This window comes from Anolis carolinensis, chromosome 2 (genome assembly GCF_035594765.1).
Source record: "Anolis carolinensis isolate JA03-04 chromosome 2, rAnoCar3.1.pri, whole genome shotgun sequence".
Lineage (NCBI taxonomy): Eukaryota > Metazoa > Chordata > Lepidosauria > Squamata > Dactyloidae > Anolis > Anolis carolinensis.
In genome coordinates this window covers 169,763,189-169,784,758 of record NC_085842.1, presented here as the reverse complement: position 1 = coordinate 169,784,758, position 21,570 = coordinate 169,763,189, and the positions used below count along the sequence as shown (strand labels likewise).

Genomic DNA, 21,570 nt, shown 5'->3' with positions numbered 1-21,570 from the left:
GCAACGCAGAAGACTCAGGCTGACCGCCACAGGCAGGCAGGGGAGGAGTTGGAAGAAGGGGATTTGGTGTGGTTATCTTCCAAACATATTAAACAGACTGGGGGAAAGTTTGCGCCTCGGTATTTGGGTCCCTTTCCTATCGTTAAAAAGATTTCTTCTGTTGCGTTTCGTTTGCGTTTACCGTCTACTTTAAAGGTCCATCCAGTCTTTCATCGTTCGCTGTTGAAACTTGATACCTCTAGTCGTCGTGGTGCTATAGCGGAGGGTATCACTGCCACTTCTCCGCCATCGGGGGAGGAGGCCTTTGTGAGAGGGGATAGTGTTATGATTGAGCCTCGTGGCTCTGTTTCTGACAGGCGTGGGCGTAAGACTCCTCGAGAGTCGGATACTCTCGAGGAGCGAGAGAGAAAAAGACTGCGAGACATATTTGCAGCACCATCTGACGAAGAGTCTTTCGAAGGGTTCACGGAGAGAATGGAGGAAGGGCTGGTTAGCTCAGAGGAGGATGAGATGGATTGGACTCGGGTAAGGGAGGAATTGGGGGCCACTGGCCATGATGGGGCAGAAGATGAATGGGGACCTTCAGGATTAGACCCATGGCTTAGCTGGAGGGATGGGACGGGATCCACAGCTGGAGATGCTGTTGGGCGTAGTCAGAGGTGTTCCAGCTCTGACGAGGAAAGTGATGAGGAAACGCCCGGGTTAAGGAGGACAGCTGACAGTGATGAAGATTTGTAACTGGCATAAAATGGGGCTTGGGAGCAATTGCAAATTGCGTCGGGCAAGGTAATCTGGGCAAACGCTTGGGATTCGTGTGTGTGTGTGGGACGCTTCCCTGAAGACTTGTGTACTTTCCTGTGCTGAGACGTAAGTTGATTGGAATCCAGGGTCAGACGGCGGGAGGGATTGTGTGGGCATTTGTTTGTGCAAACCTGTGCTTACTCTTATTAGCTTGACCTTCCGTCGTCTTCTTGACGGACGCCATCTCCTGCTTTGAGAACTCGGACTGAACTGACCACGGCTTGTCTTCCCCCCTTCTTGGACTTGGAAAAACTACAAACGTCTGCTTCTGGCTTTGATCTACGGAACGGAACTGGTCTACTCTACTGCTAAAATCCCTGGCGGAATTGTTCGTGTTGGAATCCTGTCTGCTGTGTGTGTGGGAGCGACGCAAGTTACTCTAAACACAGTGTGGGCAGCAGAGAGGAATCTGCTGCCAATTAGTTGCATTCTTTGTATCTTTTGTTCCTTGGCTTTCGTTTTGTTTATACCCAGGCTGAAGAAAGCAGTTTGTTTTTACCCGGATTAAACTCCGGTTTAATCCGGTTTATCTTTTGAACATTTACTTTTGCCCCTTTTTGCTCCTAAAGGCAAAAATTGCCTGGCCCTTGTGTTTTACGGGCATTTTTGAGTTCTGTAATCTAATAAACTCTGTTACTTTGAATCTTGTGGCGTTCTGTCCTTGACATTAACCAGTAGAGCATCAAAGAAACCACTTTGTGGAACTTTGGGGTTATGAAAACCATTAAGGTGCAAACCTAGATAGATACACCTATTTAGCTAAAAATGAACATTAAGTAGATTTAAGAAATTTAGCGTACTGACCTGATCAAAGTGTTTTTCACATCCTAGAGAAGAAGAAAAAACACTATAAATGCCCAGGTACAGTTTTTAAACATTGCAGCATTCTAGAATGGCAGTTGCTTTGTCAAGAAGGGTCCCCTCCTGACTCCACCTACATTATTGTTTCAAACAAAAACTAAAGTGTGTAGAGATATTTCTTAGAGACCTAATGGAATTATGCAAATTAGATGCATTCTGGTATGACGTGTGTCACAAAATTTGCATTCTTTCCACACACTGCTAGGTTCACCCCTCCATTCACACTCTTGTCACGTACATAATTTAGACAGGTGAAAACCATGCGACATCTGTGGCCAAGCTACATCAGAGTATGATCAAAAGGGTGTATCCAGGCAAACATTATAAATGAGGAAGAATGCACACAACTAATATTTTAAGCAAAGGAACCCTAGAATGTATATACTAAATTGAAGAAGGACAAGATTCTAGAGTAATAGAATAAAGTTGAGGACAAAGGAGGGATGTGGGAGGAGGAGAAGTACATTATGATAGCTGTTGTAAAAGTGAAGTGAACTGGGACATTTGGAGGGTAGACTGTCATGTTTTGGACTTCAACTCCCAGAATTCCTAACAGCCGGTCAGTTGTTAGGAATTGTGGGAGTTGAAGTCTAAAACACCTGGAGGGCCAAAGTTTGCTCATGCCTCTTATCGACACTATAACATTTACATACTGGGGTATCTACTCAGGCAAAGAAGCCAAAAAGAAGATAATAAATAGTGTTATTATGAAAGCCTTCAACGACAATTTTATTATTTTGCCTTTTTTTGACTATTTATTTGTTCCAGTCAAGAAATCTCTCATCAATTTCTTAGGCTGAATGTTTCTGAACAACTGAAAGTGTGGTGTATTAGTCTTATTAAATAATAAAATATTTATATTAAATAATATATTAAATTATATTAAATAATAGAGTATTATTTGGGGTGACTCAAATTCAAATTTTCTACTCAGGGTGTGTTTACTGTATGCAGTTTAACACCACTTCAACTGTCATAATGATCTGGAATTATGGGAGCTGGAGTTGTACAAGTTCTTTAGCCTTCTCTGCCAAAGAATGCTGCTGTCTCACTTAACTCTAAACCCCAAGATTCCATTACATTGAGCCTTAGCAGTTAAAGTGGTGTCATATTGAATTAATTCAGTAGTGGAGATGCAGCCTCACCTTCAGGTACCTTGGGTCATTCACTCTATTTAAGCCTAAACTATCCCAAAGGGCTGCTGCAAAAATAAAATGGGTTAAGAAGTAAGTGATGTAAATCTGTTCAATGCACAAAAGAATCTTCCAGAATACTCAAACCCAAAGCAATAGCCCATAGTCACATTTCCAAACTCTGTTGGCTACCCTGGAGTATCTCACCTTAAGGAAAAAGGCTGCCGGCTGCTGGCTTTTCTGTTCCATTTCCAATATCAGCTGCTGTAGCCCAGCACATTGCCCAGCAAGGAAAGCCCAGTTTGTTTGCAACTTCTTCACTGTGACTTGCTCTTCTTCATGAAGTTGCCTCAAAAGCAGCTGCTCCTCTTTGGCCATCGCTTGGCGACGTTTTTCAAAACCTGATTTGATGAGCACTCGACATTCCTCTACTTTTTCCTACCCGCAAGGAGGGACAACAACAGAAAAAATCATCTTAGCTCCTAACACCCAGGTTGCACTCTGTTTCTGCTATTTATAATAATATAGCCTGCCACAGCTAAAAGAGCAAAAAAAAAAATTTAAGAATTCAAAATCATAGCTGTTTTAGTCTGGAATATCAGTGTACAAAGGGATTCTGTAGCATCTCTGAGGGCCCTTCCACACACCCATATAACCCAGAATATCAAGGCAGAAAATCCCACAATACAGTAGTCTCACTTATCCAACATAAGGAGTTATTAAGAAAAAAAAGCCTATTAAACATAAAATTATGTTATGATTTTACAAATTAATCACCAAAACATCATGTTTTACAACAAATTGACAGAAAAAGCAGTTCGATACACAGTAATGTTATGTAGTAATTACTGTATTTACGAATTTAGCACCAAAACATTGCAACATTACTACAAAAACATTGACTACTAAAAGGCAGACTGCGTTGGATAATACAGAACACTGGATAAGTGAAGCTTGGATAAGTGAGACTCTACTGTATCTGCTTTGAACTGGGTTATCTGAGTCCACACTGCCATGTATTCTAGTTCAAAACAGATAATGCAGCATTTTATTCAGCTGTGTGGAAAGGGCCTGAGTCTAACTAGAGAAAAAAGTTATAACATAAACTTTTGTACTTTTTTGGATAACTCCATGCATCTGGGAAAGCAGACTGGAGTCTATGAAAGCCTGTGCTACAACTTCTTTTTCTCCCTTATTGGGAGAATAGTGTGATATAAACTGAATAAATGAAATCAATGATTAGATACTATTTGAGGCCAACAATGGTTTTCAATCTAAAACAGGACTGGACAACTTCCAGAGGTTTTGATGCTCAGGCTTGCTATCCCTCCCTCCCCCCTCACAAACGCATTTACCAATACCCTTAGAGGTCAGAAAGGTCTTTATTCTCCATCTTCACCTTTAAAACTGAACCAACCTATTGGCAGCATTTTTCTTACACTGACATTAAGCAAACAACATGGTTTTTAAAAAATCCCCCCACCTCATGCCACAGTCTAAATCAATGTTCCCTACCTTTTTTTTTTTTTTTTTTGACCAGGGACTACTTTGACCAGGGACTACTTTGACCAGGGACTACTTTGTAGGGTACCTCCTACAATAGTACCAAAAGGGTTATGAATCAGTTTTCGGTCAACTTTAGATTCAGTTTGGTTATTTGGGGTGCTGATTCAGAAAATTGCTCTAGATAGACCATATCAGTTCTAGTTTCTGATACAGAACATATGCCATCCAGTAGTCGCCATTTACCCGCCCACAGAAAACCATATTTAATAATCTAGAGCTGATGTGGTCTATCAAATGCAATTTTCTGAATCAGTATCCAAAATAACACCAGGAACAGGCCTAAAAATGAAGACACACTGACCCCCATTTCCAGGCACCACAGCTCTGCTTAGGGAAGAGGAGGAGAAGCAGCAGTCGCACCTTTGTTGTCGCACCTTTCGTGAGTCGCACCTTTTGAAAGCCTCTTCCCTCCCGACATCCTCATTGCCTCAGCACTATAAGAGGGTTTTGCTAGACCAATCACTTCTGTTACAATTGTGTAGTAACGGTGAGGCCGTGGACCATATTTTAGTTCTTGCTAACTGCTAAATTAAAAGGAGCCCCAGTGGCGAAGTGCGTTAAAGCACTGAGCTGGAGACTGAAAGGTCCCAAGTTCAAACCCCGGGAGTGGCGTGAGCGGCCGCTGGTAGCTCCAGCTCCTGCCAACCTAGCAGTTCGAAAACATGCCAATGTGAGTAGATCAATAGGTACCGCTCTGGCGGGAAGGTAACAGCGCTCCATGCAGTCATGCCAGCCACATGACCTTGGAGGTTTCTGCGGACAACGCTGGCTCTTCGGCTTAAAAATGCAGATGAGCACCAACCCCCAGAGTCAGACATGACTGGACTTAACGTCAGGGGAAACCTTTACCTTTACCTTTTAACTGCTAAATTAGCAAGTTAGCTAAATGCTAATTGCTTTATTCCATGTCTTCTTGAACTGTCTTATGTGAGAGACAAGCATCCCCTCCCAGTGTGACAGGGACCAGCACCATATTTATACCTATTGGCTAAAATTGCTTCTTTGCTCCCTAGAAACTCTCCAGGGCCAGAACCAGTTCATGGACTCTCATTTTGAGTAGCCTGCTGTAGGCTCTAGTCAGAGAAAGGCAATGGAAAACCTCCTCTGAGTATTCCTTGCCTCTTTGAATTTTTTCACATTCCCACCACATGTGGGTGTATGTTCTAGTTTTTCCACAATTGTGCCTATTTCCTGTGGCACGAATCATAGGAATTTTAAAAAAAATCATATTGGGATGTTAATTAGACTACCAATGTCTAGCTGTTTGTGTTATCTTATATGGAAGAAACAGTTACATTAAGTAATAAATGAGCATCATAGTGTGCATTTCATTTTCCTTTGATCACACTGTTTACTACTCACTGCCAGGATCATAACAATGTGTATAGAGACCCACAACTTTGTAATAACACTTTGTATTTGGAGGAAATAGACTCTAATCTACAAAAACATATGTCATGACAGTTTGTTTGTCTTTAAGAGTACTGCAGAACTGTCACCTCTGATGCAACAGATGACACAGCTGCCTCTCTGGGACTATTTCCTCTGTCATCTCTCTAGTTTCCTTACAAAATACAATGGAGGCATGAGCTAAGGATTTACGATCTCTGTTGTGTAAGCATGTATGCCAAGCTTAGCCCATGATGTTTCGCTTCTTTGGGTGAAAGGTGAGATGTCATTGTGTACCATGCCTCAGACAACAAATAGAATGGCAGGTATAAAACATTCCTGATAATTAGTCATCCAGTTTCTATTTAGAAAGCTCTAAAGAAGGAGACTCCACCACACTGTGAGATGGCATATTCCACTGTCAAACAGCAATTACTGCAAGGAAGTTTTAGTCAAATCTCTTTTTTGGTAGTTAGAATCCATTGCTCCGTGTCCTAGTGTCTGGAGCAGCAAGAAACAAGCTTGCCTTATCTTCCATACGACAGCTTTTCAAATATTTAAACATGACTATTACGGTACCTCTTAGGCCTCTTCTGTACTGCCATATAAAATAGGGATTGCTTTGAACTGAACTATATGGCAGTGTAGACTCAGGTCCCTTCTACACTGCCATATAATCCAGGTTATCAAATCAGATAATTCTCATTACCTGCTGTGAACTGGATGGATTATATGAGTCTACACTGACTAATTCAGCACAATTTGACACCTATACCTACAGTATGCCCACCTATATCCAGCCACTGCACTTTATTACTGACCCACCTTATTAGTGACCTTGCAATATATTAGACATGTATAATTTATTGCCTTGCCTCCAATTTTTGAACACACCCATTGCACCCAGCTATTGGTTATTGGTTATCGTTGTTGTTGAGTTTATGTTTTTATGATTTTATATGTTTTTATGTATTAATTCATTGTACTTGAATGTATCTTATGTTGTTGTATTTTATTGTTGCATTACGGGGCTTGTTCCCTATGTAAACCACCCCGAGTCCCTTCGGGGAGATGGGGAAGGATATTAGAATAAAATAATAATAATAATAATTACAATAATAATTATTATTACATTGCCATATAATCCAGTTCAAAGCAGATAATCTGGATTTTATATGGCAATGTAGAAGGGGCCTCAGATAACCCATTTCAACATAGATTATGTGGATTATCTGCTTCGATCATCTGGATTATATGACAGTATAGAAGGGGCCTCAAAGTAGACTTTTCCAGGTTAAACATAGACAGCATCCTAAACCACTCCTATTAGGTCATGGTATCCAAATATTGACCATTCTCATTGCCCTTTTCTTGAATGGTAGAACCCAGAACTGAATGCAGTATTCTGGTTGAGGTCTAACCAAAGGCGAACAGAGTGGTACTATTACTTCCCTTGATCTAGACACTATACTCCTGTTGATATAGCCTGAAACTGCATTGTTAGAGGAGCAACTGTGAGTCCAGGAGAAACAGTATGGTCGGGTGGTTGCCACTGCCCCATAGACTCTGCAATTTCGAGAGGACATTTCACACTTCCTGATGTTAAGTTTGGTCCTAATTGTGTGTGAGGGTTGGGAGTTATCATTTTTTAGGTTTGCAAAGATAGGGGAGGCCTACTAGAGCAGGAGAATAAAAATTAGTTTACTTTAACAGCAACTTGTTGTTTAAAAAAAAAAAAGAAAAGAATGGAACTTCCCATGGCATGGAGATACACCAGCTAATGCTTGACTAATACACGGCTACTGACTAATACACACCTGTTGGTGCCTATCAAAAAATTGACAGCCTTGCATTACTTGCTCAAACAAGCCTACATTTTTCAACATTATTTAATGTGAAGGGATTTTCTTCCTTTAATCCCTTCAGGTCATAGTAGTAGTACAGTGCAGTGTTTTGGTTTTTTAAACAAGGTCAATAACATTTCTCAGAATAGATTTGTCAAACATCCTCTTCCACTCTCCAATTGTAGACCTGCATTCTTCAGCGGTGAGAAAGCACCAAACTACTAAGGAAATACCCCGTTACTCAACAGTAATTTCTTATGCAACAAGGCCTCGATCCTCACTGCCACATACAATCCAGATTATCTTCTTTGAACTGGATTATATGGCAGTATCCAGTTAATCCAGTTCAAAGCAGATAATCTGGATTATCTGCTTTGATCATCTGAATTATATGGCAGTGTTGGGGCTCTTGCTGGTACAGCGGGTTAAACTGATGATCTGCTGAACTTGCTGACCGAAAGGTTGGCAGTTTGAATCCGGGCAGTGGGGTGAGCTCCCGCTGTTAGCTCCAGCTACTGCCAACCTAGCAGTTCAAAAACATGCAGATGTGAGTAGATCAATCTATACCTTCCCGCTTCAGTGGGAAGGTAACAGTGCTCAATGCAGTTGTGCCGGCCACATGACTTTGGAGGTGTCTACGGACAACACCGGCTATTCGTTTTAGAAATGGAGACGAGCACTAACTTCAGAGTCAGATACAACTAGATTTAATGTCAGGGGAAACCTTTGCTTTACTTTAGGGGCCTATGCTGCCATATAACCCAGCCCAAAGAAGAAAATTTGGATTTTATACATCAGTGTAGAAGGGGCCACACAGGAGGAACCAAAGGGGAAAATCTTCAGGAGATCTTTGACGCCATACATATTTGATGGAAGCAAGCAAGCTTAACCAATGTATTGAGCAATGATGGGGTTTACCCAACCAGCCCAACAAAAAGACTTCCTGCTGATTCAACCACATTGCAGATTGTTTTTTTCCAAAAAGCATGTGCATGAAATGACAGCTCTGTCTTTTATTACATCACAAAGAAAGAGGAAAACACTGTGGTACACACATCCATCATCATATCTTTGGCCATACTCCTTTAATCTTTTTTTTTTAAATAACAACAACTAAACACACAAACATTTAGCAGGTGTCATTTCCTTGAACATTTTCCCTACCAAGTCTTTTGTGGAAAAGCTTTCCCTGTTTATAATTGTTGTTTTAAATGGGCATTGGAAAGGGAAGGTTAAGAAAGGTAATCAATCCTCCACATTCTCTAGGGTTAGGGACACAGGACCACTGTGAAAATGGAAAACCATGAGTTTAAAAAAGTGGTTCTTCCCCGCTTTACCTGAGGCCCCTTCCACACAGCTGAATAAAATCCCACATTATCTGCTTTGAACTGGAATATATGGCAGTGTCGACTCAGATATCCCAGTTCAATGAAGATATTGTGGGATTTTTTGCCTTGATATTCTGGCTCATATGGCTTGGAAGGGCCCTGAGAGAACACTGTGCTAGATCTTCCAGCATGTCTCTATGGCCATTTTCAGCTGGAAGCTGACCATAAAGGATGGATCTACAATGTCATATAATACAGTTTCAGAATGTGGATTGACGGTAGTGAACTAGATTATATGGCAGTGTTGACTCATATACTCCAATTCAATGCAGTTAATAGAAGTCTGCCTAAAGCCAAGAATCAATTTCATTTCAAAATACGAATTTAGTATGCCCTGCTTTGTTTTGTATTTTTAAACTAGTTTTGGATTCGAAACACCAAAAATTTGTTATTATTTTGTTTAGTTGTTCTGCCTGTTGTGCCAATGGGATCACTTCTGGGCCTCATTTCTCTGTCATTTTTATGGCTATAATGATGGAACTGGCTACACTTGTAGGACACATTTACCACTATAAGCCCCTCAAGTTTTAAAATGTTTCATTCATTCACTGAGTTTTGGGATTTTTAAAAAAGTTTTTACAAATAACTTCTTTTAAAAAAATAACTACAAGAGCTGTGTTGTCGAAGAGCTATTCCCTTGAATTTATCTACAATGACACAATGTAACCGGGGCATAATTCTTCCAAAGTTTCAGAAAAATTTGTACATCCACTGATTTTTAGGGATTACTTTTCAATTTTAACACCTTGGCCAAGTCATTCTCTAGTATTCTCAAGTCATTCTGACACATCATGGTGATTACTTATAAAAAATTACAAACTTTTGATGAAATTTTGCCAGTGGGAGTTTTGTTCTATCTATCAGATGCGTGGTGATCCTTGGTTCATAAATCGGGTCGTATGCACAAAATTTGCCAAAACAGGAATGACTTACAAATGCGCCTGAAATTTTGCACTGCTCTAGCAGTTAATTCTGAAACTGGGTTATATGGCAGTGTAGATCCAGCCAAAGTGGCAATGAAGGGCCTAGAGATTCCTAGGCCTCTTCTACACTGCCATATAAAATCCAGACTATCTGCTTTGAACTGGATTATATGGCAGTGTAGACTCATATAAACCAGTTCAAAGCATATCATGTTGATTATCTTATTTGATAACCTGGATTATATGGCAATGTAGAAGGGGCCTTGGACAGAAAATTGTACCAAACCTATGAATAATCAAATCTGCAAATATGTAGAGCCAAGTGTAAATTGATAAAAGGGCAGCCCTATGTATGATTGGCTAGCAAACTAAGTTATTCCTGCAGTAATCCAAAATAGACAGAAGATGGCAGGGGATGACTACAAGCCTTTACCATTCATTTATGGTTACTGCTAGAGATTTCACAAAAAACCAGCATGAGAAGTTGTGTTTAGCTTTGGAAGCCTACTAGGCAATCTTGGGCAAGTTACAAACTCTCAGTCTCAGAAGGAGTCAAAGGCAACCCCCCTCAACAAATCTTGGCAAGAAGAACTTATGACAGGTTCCCCTTTAGTCACCACAATGATATGGGGTCCATATACTTGAGGAAGGTATGCATTCCACACTTCTCATTGCAAGAGTCTATCTCAGAAAGAGGATGTAGCCCTATAACCTCCATGATATGTCCAGCTCTGCTTTAGTCAGTGGGGAAAATGTACACACAATAGGCATATATTCCAAAATGGAAAATTTGTGCAGTAGAAAGATATGGAATGATGTGCAATGACTATTGGAACAGCCTGGCTTATGTTTGTGGATTACGTGATTTATTGTGAATGTGTTGTTTAAACGTTTTTAATTGTTTTAATGTATTTTATAATTCTATTTTTAAAGTTTATTTTAATTGTACACTGTTTTTAAGGCATCAAATAGTTACCTATGTGTAAGCAGCCATGAGTCCCCTCCGGGGTTGAGAAAGGCGGGGTAGAAATGTCATAATTAAATAAATAATTTGTCTTAATCTGGAGTAAACTGGGAAATCCCAGTTTACTCCAGACTGATTTGGGTTTATCTGAGGCATCATTTGGATGCCTCAAATAAATCTGTGGCAGGTTCTGCATTTTGGGCCTGTCTGGAAGATCCTGAGGAATCATTTGGATGCCTCAGAGGGATCCAGAAGCAAACATAGGCTTTACACCTGTGTAGATGGGCCCTCAGTTACCATATTTTCACATTTGAAACAGGACATTCATCTCTGTAAATTGACTACTTCTGTAAGAAGCTAGGGACTAAATACCCTAAAGGTGCCAAACATTCTAATCTTGTGAGCTGAAGAATGTCAGCTCTGGCTACTACTTGGATGGGAGATTGCTAGCCAATACCAGATGCAAAGGAAGGAACTGGCAAAACCACCTCTGAGTAGTTCTTGCCAAAGAAAAATCTATGAAACATTTATGGGGTCAAGTTGACAGGCAACTTGATGTCACACTCACTAAAATACACATAGAAGTCAAAACTTGTACTTTGTGCTGCTTAAAAACATTTTTGCTTGGGAAATTACCTTCCACTGAGCCGTTTTCTCTTCCTCTTGCGCTTCCAGTTTTTTTGCTTCCTCCAGAACTTTCTTGAGAAGAGCCACAGCTTCCTGGATCTTAATCTGTGAAGAAAACACACCATTATAGTTGTAGTGGGGAGAGGTTTGATAGCATTGTTCCAGAACACCATTTTGCAGGTGACATAGTATATATTTTGAATGAGGGTCTTTTTGCATGACAATATGTACCCATTTTATTTTCTATGATTGAATGTTGTGATTCTCAGGTGATTAGGCCTAACTAGACTAGATCCATTGACTCAATGGGGTTTCAGGGTTGTTGTATGTATCACAACCTCTGATGATGCCTGCCATAGTTGTGGGCGAAACGTCAGGAGAGAATACTTCTGGAACATGGCCATACAGCCCGGAATACATACAACAACCCTGTGTTCCCGGCCATGAAAGCCTTTGACAACTCAATGGGGTTTACTTATGTGTTGACTCATAATTGAACAACTGATTCAGTGGGTTTGCATTAGTTAGTTACACAATATGATTTAGGGCATGATCTCCAGACTGAGGTTCCCAGCTCCAAAGTAGTGTTGGAAAAGTCTCAATGGCATCTTCATAATGGTCTCACTGCATGTCATGTCCTGTTCTGGGGGTAAAGGAGATTTATTCAGAAGGAAGTATCTGCACAAAGTCAATCCTCTCATGTTGTGGAGAATATCAGTGATATGACACACACTCTTTTAATACATAATACCATGAGGTGGGGATAGGGAATGTAAACCATATGAAGAAGAAAGAATTCTCACATTTTTCCTCTTTCACACTTCACTCCCTCCCATCTTCTGTCTGTGAGTTTTTCAGCCATCCCCTTCTCCAGTCTTTTTGTTTTGAAATTTGGAGGAAAACTATCCATGTGTTGAAATTCTACCTATTTGCCTCTGCCACTTCCTTGTGTCCCACCACAATGACTCAAATGTGCAGACCATCTACATGTCATCATGGTTCTTTTGCATGATTTTATTCATCGAATATTCACACTGGATACCACCACAGACACGGTGTGTCTGAACTCAAGCTTTCTAATATTGCTATAGGGTTCTCAGAGGCACAAGTGTGTAATAAAAAATATAATGATTTATTAAGGACAAATCAAACATAGCGCTAAGATTGAATAATACATTTAGATTCTGTCTCATTCAAACTAACACCACATACCACCTCTCTCTTATATTCCTAATCATCATCATCATCATCATCATCATCATCATCATCATCATCATCATCATTTTTTATTTATATCCTGCCACCATCTCCCAGAGGAACTCAAGGTGATTCACAGAACACTCAAGATGTGACATGCCAAATACAACAAGTGCAAAACAAAACATAGGCAATAAACAGTCAATGCAACATGATAAATTCACAGTACCCCCTGGTAAAATAATAAAACAATTGCTGTAGATAAAACAATCTCAGAATTGTAAAGTGCTAATAAAGAATCTAAAGGTTCTCATATGTATTATTAGAGTCTAAACATGGTCAAAAGCTTATTGGAAAAGCCAGGTCTTTAACATTCCAAAGCTGGGGGGCCACCACCAAGAAGGCCCTCTCTCTCGTCCCCACCAAACACACTTGAGAGAGATGGAGGTGGGACCGAGAAGAGGGCATCCACTATTGTTTGAAATGTCTCATATATTCATTCTCAAAAATTCATTCCCACCTTGTTCAAACATATCTTTATCTTATATCATACACATTTTACTGCATATAAAATGATACTTTATCTTAATTTATCTATTAAATGCAACAATACCACTGTAGCTTCCAATTTTTCTATATTTCTGGAGAAAATAGCAGGTGATGTGGATTTTCAGCATGGAGATAATCTTATTTTTTAAAATAACACTCACATTTCTTATTTTGATACAAACTATTTCAAATCAAAAGGAATGACATTCAGAAACAGAAAGAAAAGAATGAAAACTATATCTATGTGTTGAACCTCAGCGGGGTTTCACTTTGCTCCCAGCACCAACCAAGAAACCAAACATAAAAAGTCAAAACAGTTTATTAAGAAAGCACATATAAAAACAGGCAAAACATTGTGGGGTAAATGAAAGGTAAAAACCAAGAGTTAATATAGAAGGCAAAAGTCACAGGAAAAAAGCCAGATCAAACTGTTCAGAGAAAACATTCCAAAGGCAGGACAAATCCAAAAGCAAGGCTTAAAACTGGAACATGAACCTCTAGGCAAAAACCAGAAAACCAGGAGCAAAACCTGAACATGAATCCCAAAATATTTCATGAAACAAGATGCCGGAACATGAGCTTGAATCCTGGTTCTTGAACTAAGACTTGAACGAGGAACAAGGCTAAAGGATTTCACAGGGAAAGCAACATTGCTAGATCTAAAATCCACACAGCTCCCTCTTGCTTTAAGGACTACAAAGCATGAACACATTCCTTTGACCCTGAGAGGCCTGCTTTTGTCTATCTCTCTTTCGCTCACAAATTCTGTCTGATTTTCTGCATCTGAATCCTTTCCCCCCTCAGAGCCAGTCTTGAATGTGTATTGAAGTCAACTGCTCTCCTGGATAAGCTAATGTTATCAGGGCTGCTTGTAAGTGAAAGATCACCTCCCTGGTTGCTGGATTCCAAAACATCTCTATTTTCACATGGAGACACAGCCTGTTGCTCCAACACCATCTTCTTTCCTCCCTTCTCAGCTGCATCTGATTCCAACATTCTCCCAGGCTCTGAAACTGTATCTGATCTCTCAGGCTCTGAAACTGCATCTGATCTCTCAGGCTCTGAAATTGCATCTGATCTCTCAGGCTCTGAAATTGCATCTGATCTCTGAGACCCTGAAACCCCAAGCCCCTCATTTCCATCAGATTGAACCACAACACTATGTGTAGGTACGGCTAAAGCTAAAATACACAAATCTCAACAAAAATTACACATTAATAGTAAACGTTTTTGATACACAACTCATCACTAACTAACTAAAACATAAAAGAACTCTGTCTCCTCCACATATCTTTTTGATGAAAAAGAAAAAAAAATGATGGATAACAATATAAATATTTTAAAGCATGCAAATAATCTTGATCACCGGCTAATGTGATCAACATTGATAAAAAGCATAGAAACAGTTGCTGCTGCAGAAAAATCAATCACAATGGAACTATACAAGACATAATGAAATGCATGGGGTATGTGGGGGTAGTTTTCATGAATTATACCACATATAGTTGCCACTTGTTTGGGTTTTTTTCAGTCCTGCTCCACTACATTTAACAGTAGCTAAAAGGCCCCGGTGGCGAAGTGCGTTAAAGCACTGAGCTGGAGACCGAAAGGTCCCAGGTTCAAACCCCAGGAGCGGCGTGAGCGGCCGCTGTTAGCTCTAGCTCCTACCAACCTAGCAGTTCAAAAACATGCCAATGTGAGTAGCTCACAGGGCCGGTTGATTATAAGAGGCCGCTAACGCGGCCGCCTCGGGCGCTGGCCGCTAGGGGCGCTGTCGAGGCGTCAACAGCGGCCCGTAGCGCCACCAACGCTTCCGGTGTTGGCGCGGCCGCGCGGGGCTTCAATCCCCGTGCCCGCGCCAAACCGCTGAAAACAGATAAGCCATTTTGCCCTTAGTCTACAAACTAACTTTTTGCCCTTAGTTTGTAGACTAAGGGCCAAATGGCCTATCTGTGCAGTCCGCATACGCACAGCACAGATAGGCCATTTGGGCCTTACTTCCTGGTCGCGGCCGCCGATCGCCCGGGCGATCGGCGGCCGCGACCAGGAAGTAAGGGCCAAATGGGCTATCCGTGCTGTACGCATGCGCACAGCCAGATAGCCCATTTTGCCCTTAGTTTGTAGTTTGTTTGCCCTTAGTTTGTCGCCTGGGCGATCGGCGGCCGCGACCAGGAAGTAAGGGCCAAATGGCCTATCTGTGCTGTGCCCGTGCGCACAGCACAGATAGCCCATTTGGCCTTTAGTCTACAAACTAAGGGCAAAAAGGCCTATCTGGCTGTGCGCATGCGCACAGCACAGATAGGCCATTTGGCCCTTACTTCCTGGTCGCGGCCAGGGCACGCTGGGTGGGGGGCGGGGCCAACTCTGGCCCCGTCCCCCACACTATTCGCCCTGGCCCCACCTCCCACGCAGCGTGGGAGGCGGGGCCAGGGCACGCTGGGCGGGGCCAGGGCGTGGGAGGCGGGGCCGGTGGCGGGGGCGCTTTTTAGCACCCCCGCTTAACATTTAAAAATATCTCCGGCCAGCCCTGGTAGCTCAATAGGTACCTCTCCGGTGGGAAGGTAACGGCGCTCCATGCAGTCATGCTGGCCACATGACCTTGGAGGTGTCTACGGACAACGCTGGCTCTTCAGCTTAGAAATGGAGATGAGCACCAACCCTCAGAGTCAGACATGACTGGACTTAACATCAGGGAAAACCTTTACCTTTTAAAAGGCAGGAATAAAGCAAGTGACATAAAAGTAGTCCCCAAATTACTGCAGTCTCTGAATTACAAATATGAGACTTACAAATGACTCATTGTTACAGGGGTGAGACAACAGGAAATGAGAGAAATCTTCCCAGAGTTATCACGGCAAAAAGGTGTCTCCACTGAAGCTTTATCTCCAATCCTTGTTTCCACAAGCCATTTTTTTTCAAAATCCAATTCTGACAGGGACAGAAAGTGAGGGAAAATCTTAACAGGGGCACAGGCAGGGAAACAAACACCACAGTGGTGTTAGCCCTTTCCTTTGCTCTCTCTCTATATAGATAGGCTGGAGTTTCACTTAAAATGTACTTTTTCTGACTTACATACAAATTCAACTTAAGAAAAAAATCTACAGAACCTATCTTGTTCATAACTTATATTTCCTCATCTCTTTAAATCCCCAAACAGGAAAATTCAACTTCATGTCAAGTTGTAACTTCTGCATGTCAAGTTTTTTTCAGACACAAGGAAAAAGACATCCTATAACCTCTGAGCCAAAACTGAATCCTCAACATGTTTCAAACCACAAGTATTTGTGAAATTGCTTAATCGCTGGGCAAACCAACAAAAAAAAGTTACTGTGCTGATGAATTGTTGTATTCTTTTCATGAAGGAACTGCTATTTGCAGACTGGTTAAAAAACCATTTTATCTACAGACCATTTGCTTTCTTGTTCAGAGTGTTGTTAACAGTACTGCACACTGTTCATTTAACGCTGGCGCTTGGGAAAGTTATTGTTTCAGACGATAACTTCCGTGCTGGCTGAAAGAATGTGTAAGATATTGTCCATAATTTCTCCCCTATGCACTGTTATGATGATTAACCAAAATGTAAAATTTTCTGAGTTTATTAGGTCTTTTTTCAACACGAATATTGACAGGAGGGGGAGGAAAAGGATGAAAAGTAAAGCAGAGATGGAGAAAAATATTTCATTGGGGGTGCCTTTGAAATGCAAGGAAGGAGTGAGTACAAAAGTATACATTATATTCCTTTTGTAACTTAGGGCCCTTCCACACAGCCATATAGCCCAGAATATCAAGGCGGAAAATCCCACAATATCAGCTTTCAACTGGTTTATCTGAGTCCCCAATGCCATATATTCCAGTTCAGAGCAGAAAATGTGGGATTTTATTCAGCTGTGTGAAAGGGGCCTTAGTGGCAGTCTTTAAGCTGTTATGGGGCGACAATTGTAAAGTGGTTGTTGTATGTTTTCCGGGTTGTATGGCCATGTTCCAGAAGTATTCTCTCCTGATGTTTCGCCCACATCAGGTACCTCGCAACCTCTGAGGATGCTTGCCATAGATGTGGGCAAAACGTCAGAAGGGAATACTTCTGGAACATGGCCATAAAGCCCAGAAAACATACAACAACCCTGTGATCCCAGTCATGAAAGCCTTCGACAACAAATTATAAAGTGTTTATGAGCAGAAACAAATTAAATAAACAAGAAGATACTGTGTTAATACTGAAATAACAACTTGCAAAATGTTCACAGAAACTGTAACCAACTGAGGGGACAAATTAACATTAACTATCACCATTGTTTCCATGCTGTGATTTTGAGAGTGGCAAAAACAAAACAAACAAGCCACCCTTCAATGAATCCAGCAAAGTTTGATTCCATTTGTGTCCCCAGAGCATTTGTTGCTGCAGATATTTTGAAACTTAGGTCTCTTTTACACTGCTATATAATCCAGATGATCAAAGCAGATAATCCACATGAGTCTACACTGCCATATAATCCAGTTCAAAGTAGATAATCTGGATTCAGAAACTGGATTACATACATGGCAGTCTGAATGGGGCCTCTTTCTCCCCCCACCCCTCTCACTCTCTTTTTTTCACACCATGTTACATCAGAAAGGGAGAACATGCACTTTCTGGGTTTTCCTATTGTATCTCCTATTATACTTCCCGGTCATCTGTGCTGACTATTGTTGTTGACCTCCAATATTTCGCAGATGAAAACAGATGAAAACAGACAAGTGTGACCAAGCAACATCAGAGTGTAGTCGAAATGAGAAAAGCTACTAAGAAGAATGAACACACAAACTAAAAGAGGTCACAGCAGTCTGCTTTTGGCTATAATTACTGGGAAGAGCAAGATTCTGTCTTCTCTTCTGCTCCAGCTCCACGCAGCTGAATAAAATCCCACGTTTTCTGTTTTGAACTGGAATATATAGCAGTGTGGTCTCAGATATCCCAGTTCAAAGCAGATATTGTGAGATTTTTGCCTTGATATTCTGGGTTATATGGCTGTGAAGAAGGGCCCTATGTTTGCACTTTGAATTCTGTTTGCAGAAATTTAAATTAGCTAAGGAGAAGAAAGAGAGAGGAACAGAAAGCTTCTGGAACACTTTAAAAGCACCCAACAAAGTGGGACAATAAAATGTTTATTTAGATTGTCCTTTGTAAATCAACACAGTTGGAAGATAGGTAATAGTTAAAGTCATATGTATTCTGGGATTTGCAGTCAAAATAGGAAGTTTCCCTTACTTTAGTTGGAGGCCTCAAAAAATCCAGAAAGCCACAGTTGTCCATCCATGAATAATATTCAGAAAAGACACACAGACAAACAATCATGGCTCTTCGTTCATGGTGACTCAACCTTGTTTTGCTTACAAACCCATAGCCAGATTCCTCCTCACCTTGTAGTCATAGGCAGCTTCCTCAATGGGCAAGACGGTGTGCATGCGATGCTCTCGCGATTTGTCACACACCAAACAAATGGGTTCACTATCATCCTGGCAGAAGAGACGCAGCTTCTTCCCATGCTTCTCACACAAAGCCTCGCTGCCTGCAGACAATTTGCTCGGCCGTAGAGCCAGCCGCTCAATGCCTTCCACAATGTTGGCCAGTTGCTTGTTGGGACGTGAATTGTTGAGTAAGAATCCGGCCCGGCATTGTGGGCAAAGAGCTGCTCCAATTGTGGGATCTGCCCCTCTCTTGCAGTGGTCAGTGATACATACTGTGCAGAAGTTGTGGCCACAGTCAATGGTCACGGGGTCCCTGAGGTACTCCAAGCAAATGGAACATGACACCTCATCCTGCAGCCTCTCTATGGAGTCAGCCACCGAGGAGGAAGACGCCATGTCTGTGGAAGGCTTTCTTCTGTCCTTCTGACTGGGTGGACAAATACTTGCCTTTCCACAGTATGTTCCACTATGAAGGGAGTGGCTACTGCAGGGCGGGGAGTTCTAGCTAGTGATGATTTCCTTCTTGGAAGCCCTCCATGTGGGTCTCTGTGTTTCAGGCAGTTTCCATTCCTGGCCCTAGCAGACAACAAACACAAAAGGCAACAGCCTCTGGAAGGAGGAGAAAAAGAACCAGGCAGCCTGCCAAGAGAGGAGGTCATCACCTTGGACGGTTCTTGCAAACAAGGCAAACAAGTTTCTGCAATGTACAGCAAAGAAATTTTGCTATTCACGCCTTCTACTGAATTTCATCTGATCCTGGGCACATTGCACTGTTATTGATTACAAGCATTTTGGAGTGTTGGGTGCAGGTTAACACTACTGTCACAATATTATTGCAGTCTTGACTGTAATCTCATGTTGTTTGTATTCCATGTTTTCATGCGCCAGGCTGTGGCGCAGGCTGGTGAGTGGCCTGCTGCAATAAATCACTCTGACCATGAGGTCATGAATTCGAGGCCAGCCCGTGGCGGGGTGAGCACCCATCAATTAAAAAATAAAAAATAGCCCCGGCTCTTTGCTGACCTAGCAACCTGAAAGACAGTTGCATCTATCAAGTAGGAAATAAGGTACCACTTATAAAGTGGGGAGGCAAATTTAACTAATTTACGACGTGGAATGAGGAAGTCACAGTGGATGATGAAGTATCTGCTTCCCCCTGTGGCCAGAATCGAACATCCCCTCAAGAGAAGGTTAAATTGCCTCTGTGTTTGTGTCTGTCTCGGTTCTATGTATATGGGCATTGAATGTTTGCCGTATATGTATATAATGTGATCCGCCCTGAGTCCCCTTCGGGGTGAGAAGGGCAGAATATAAATACTGTAAATAAATAAATTTTCATCTGTGAAATGTTGGAGCAGGCATGGTTCCTAACAGCCGGTAGGCTGGGTTGTTGTGTGTTTTCCAGGCTGTATGGCCATGTTCCAGAAGTATACTCTCCTGACATTTTGCCCACATCTATGGCAGGCATCCTCAGAAGTTGTGATGTATATGCAGCCGGTAGGCTACTAGGAATTGTGGGAGTTGGTAACCAAAGTGACTGGATGGTCAAAGTTTGCCTGTGCCTGTGTTGGAGGATAGAAAATAGACAAACATACTCAATTATGTCTTACTACTTTAGAGGTCCGTTCCCCCTCCCCCCAAAAAAGGATAAAGCACAGCCTTCTTTTCTGTCTTTCTCTAAACAAGGGATATTCAGATAATAAAAGTGAATGTATCTTGTTTTTTAAAATACGTATTGTCAAGTGTTTGGTGCCAAAAAGATTGCATAAAACTGAAGTGCTAAGAAGGGGACTGAACTGTGACATTCAAATAAATATGGTCAATGTTTTTAAAAAAAAACTAAGAAGGAAAATGTTTTTGTTTGTAAAAAATTATTAAGGTTAAGGCACTTTAGCAGCTTTTTTCTGGTCAAAAATTACTATGAAACAATTTTATGAATGTACAAGATGCCATAGTTTGGGCATTGGACTACAACTCTGGAAACCAGGGTTCAAATCAGCTATAGAAACCCACTGAATGATCTTGGACAAATCACACACTCTCAGCCTCAGAAGAAAGCAAGGAAAACCCCTTCTGAACAAATTTTGCCAAGAAACTCCTGTGACAGTTTTGCCTTAAAGTTGTCGTAAGTCAGAAACAACTTGAAGGCACACAACAATAAAACTCATATGATTCATTCGGTTTCCCAGTGGAAGCTGAATACTAGAGGAAAATATTGAGGACAGATTGGAAATCATGTGTAAGGGGGTGTACAGGTTGATTTTCTTGTAATTTTTGTGTATATGGGAGTTGAACTGCGGCTCCCATGGTCCCTTCACCTTGGCTATGCTGCCCAGAGCTGATGGGAGTTGCAGTCCAATGGGAGTTGCAGCTGCTTCTGTCTGTCTTTGATATCAATCTACACCAGGGGTCCCCAAACTTTTAAAACAGGGCCAGTTCACGATCCTTCGGACCATTGGAGGGCCGGACTATAGTTGGCCACCGAGCAATAAATAATAATAATAATAATAATAATAATAATAATAATAATAATAATAATAATAAAGAGGGTTGGAAGAGACCCCTTGGGCCATTTAGTCCAACCCCCCTTCTGCCTCTGTGCACCAAAAGCACAAGCAAAGCATCCCTGACAGATGGCCATCCAGCCTCAATGTTATTATTAATAATAATAATAATAATAATAATAATAATAATAATAATAATAATAAAGAGGGTTGGAAGAGACCCCTTGGGCCATTTAGTCCAACCCCCTTCTGCCTCTGTGCACCAAAACCACAACCAAAGCATCCCTGGCAGATGGCCACCCAGCCTCAATATTATTAATAATAATAATAATAATAATAATAATAATAATAATAATAATGGTTGTAAGAGAAGAAAAGA

General features: G+C 41.3%; 1 protein-coding gene and 1 long non-coding RNA gene across 2 annotated transcripts in view; one reads left to right on the top strand and one right to left on the bottom strand.

Moving 5' to 3' along the window:
- Positions 1 to 16,582, top strand: part of LOC134296354 (uncharacterized) — a 29,127-nt gene extending 12,545 nt beyond the window's left edge. Inside the window, exons 2-3 of the long non-coding RNA XR_010003068.1 lie at positions 11,545 to 11,676; positions 16,400 to 16,582. This is a non-coding gene — a long non-coding RNA (uncharacterized LOC134296354). The remainder of the gene's footprint in view (positions 1 to 11,544; positions 11,677 to 16,399) is intronic.
- trim58 (tripartite motif containing 58) overlaps positions 1 to 21,123 on the bottom strand; it is a 32,915-nt gene extending 11,792 nt beyond the window's left edge. Inside the window, exons 1-4 of the mRNA XM_003224490.4 lie at positions 18,640 to 21,123; positions 11,506 to 11,601; positions 3,003 to 3,233; positions 1,606 to 1,628 (exon numbers count right to left, since the gene is read on the bottom strand). Coding sequence (XP_003224538.2) covers positions 1,606 to 1,628; positions 3,003 to 3,233; positions 11,506 to 11,601; positions 18,640 to 19,083 — 794 coding nt within the window. The 5' untranslated portion in view covers positions 19,084 to 21,123. The remainder of the gene's footprint in view (positions 1 to 1,605; positions 1,629 to 3,002; positions 3,234 to 11,505; positions 11,602 to 18,639) is intronic.
- Between the last annotated feature and the right edge of the window lie 447 nt (positions 21,124 to 21,570).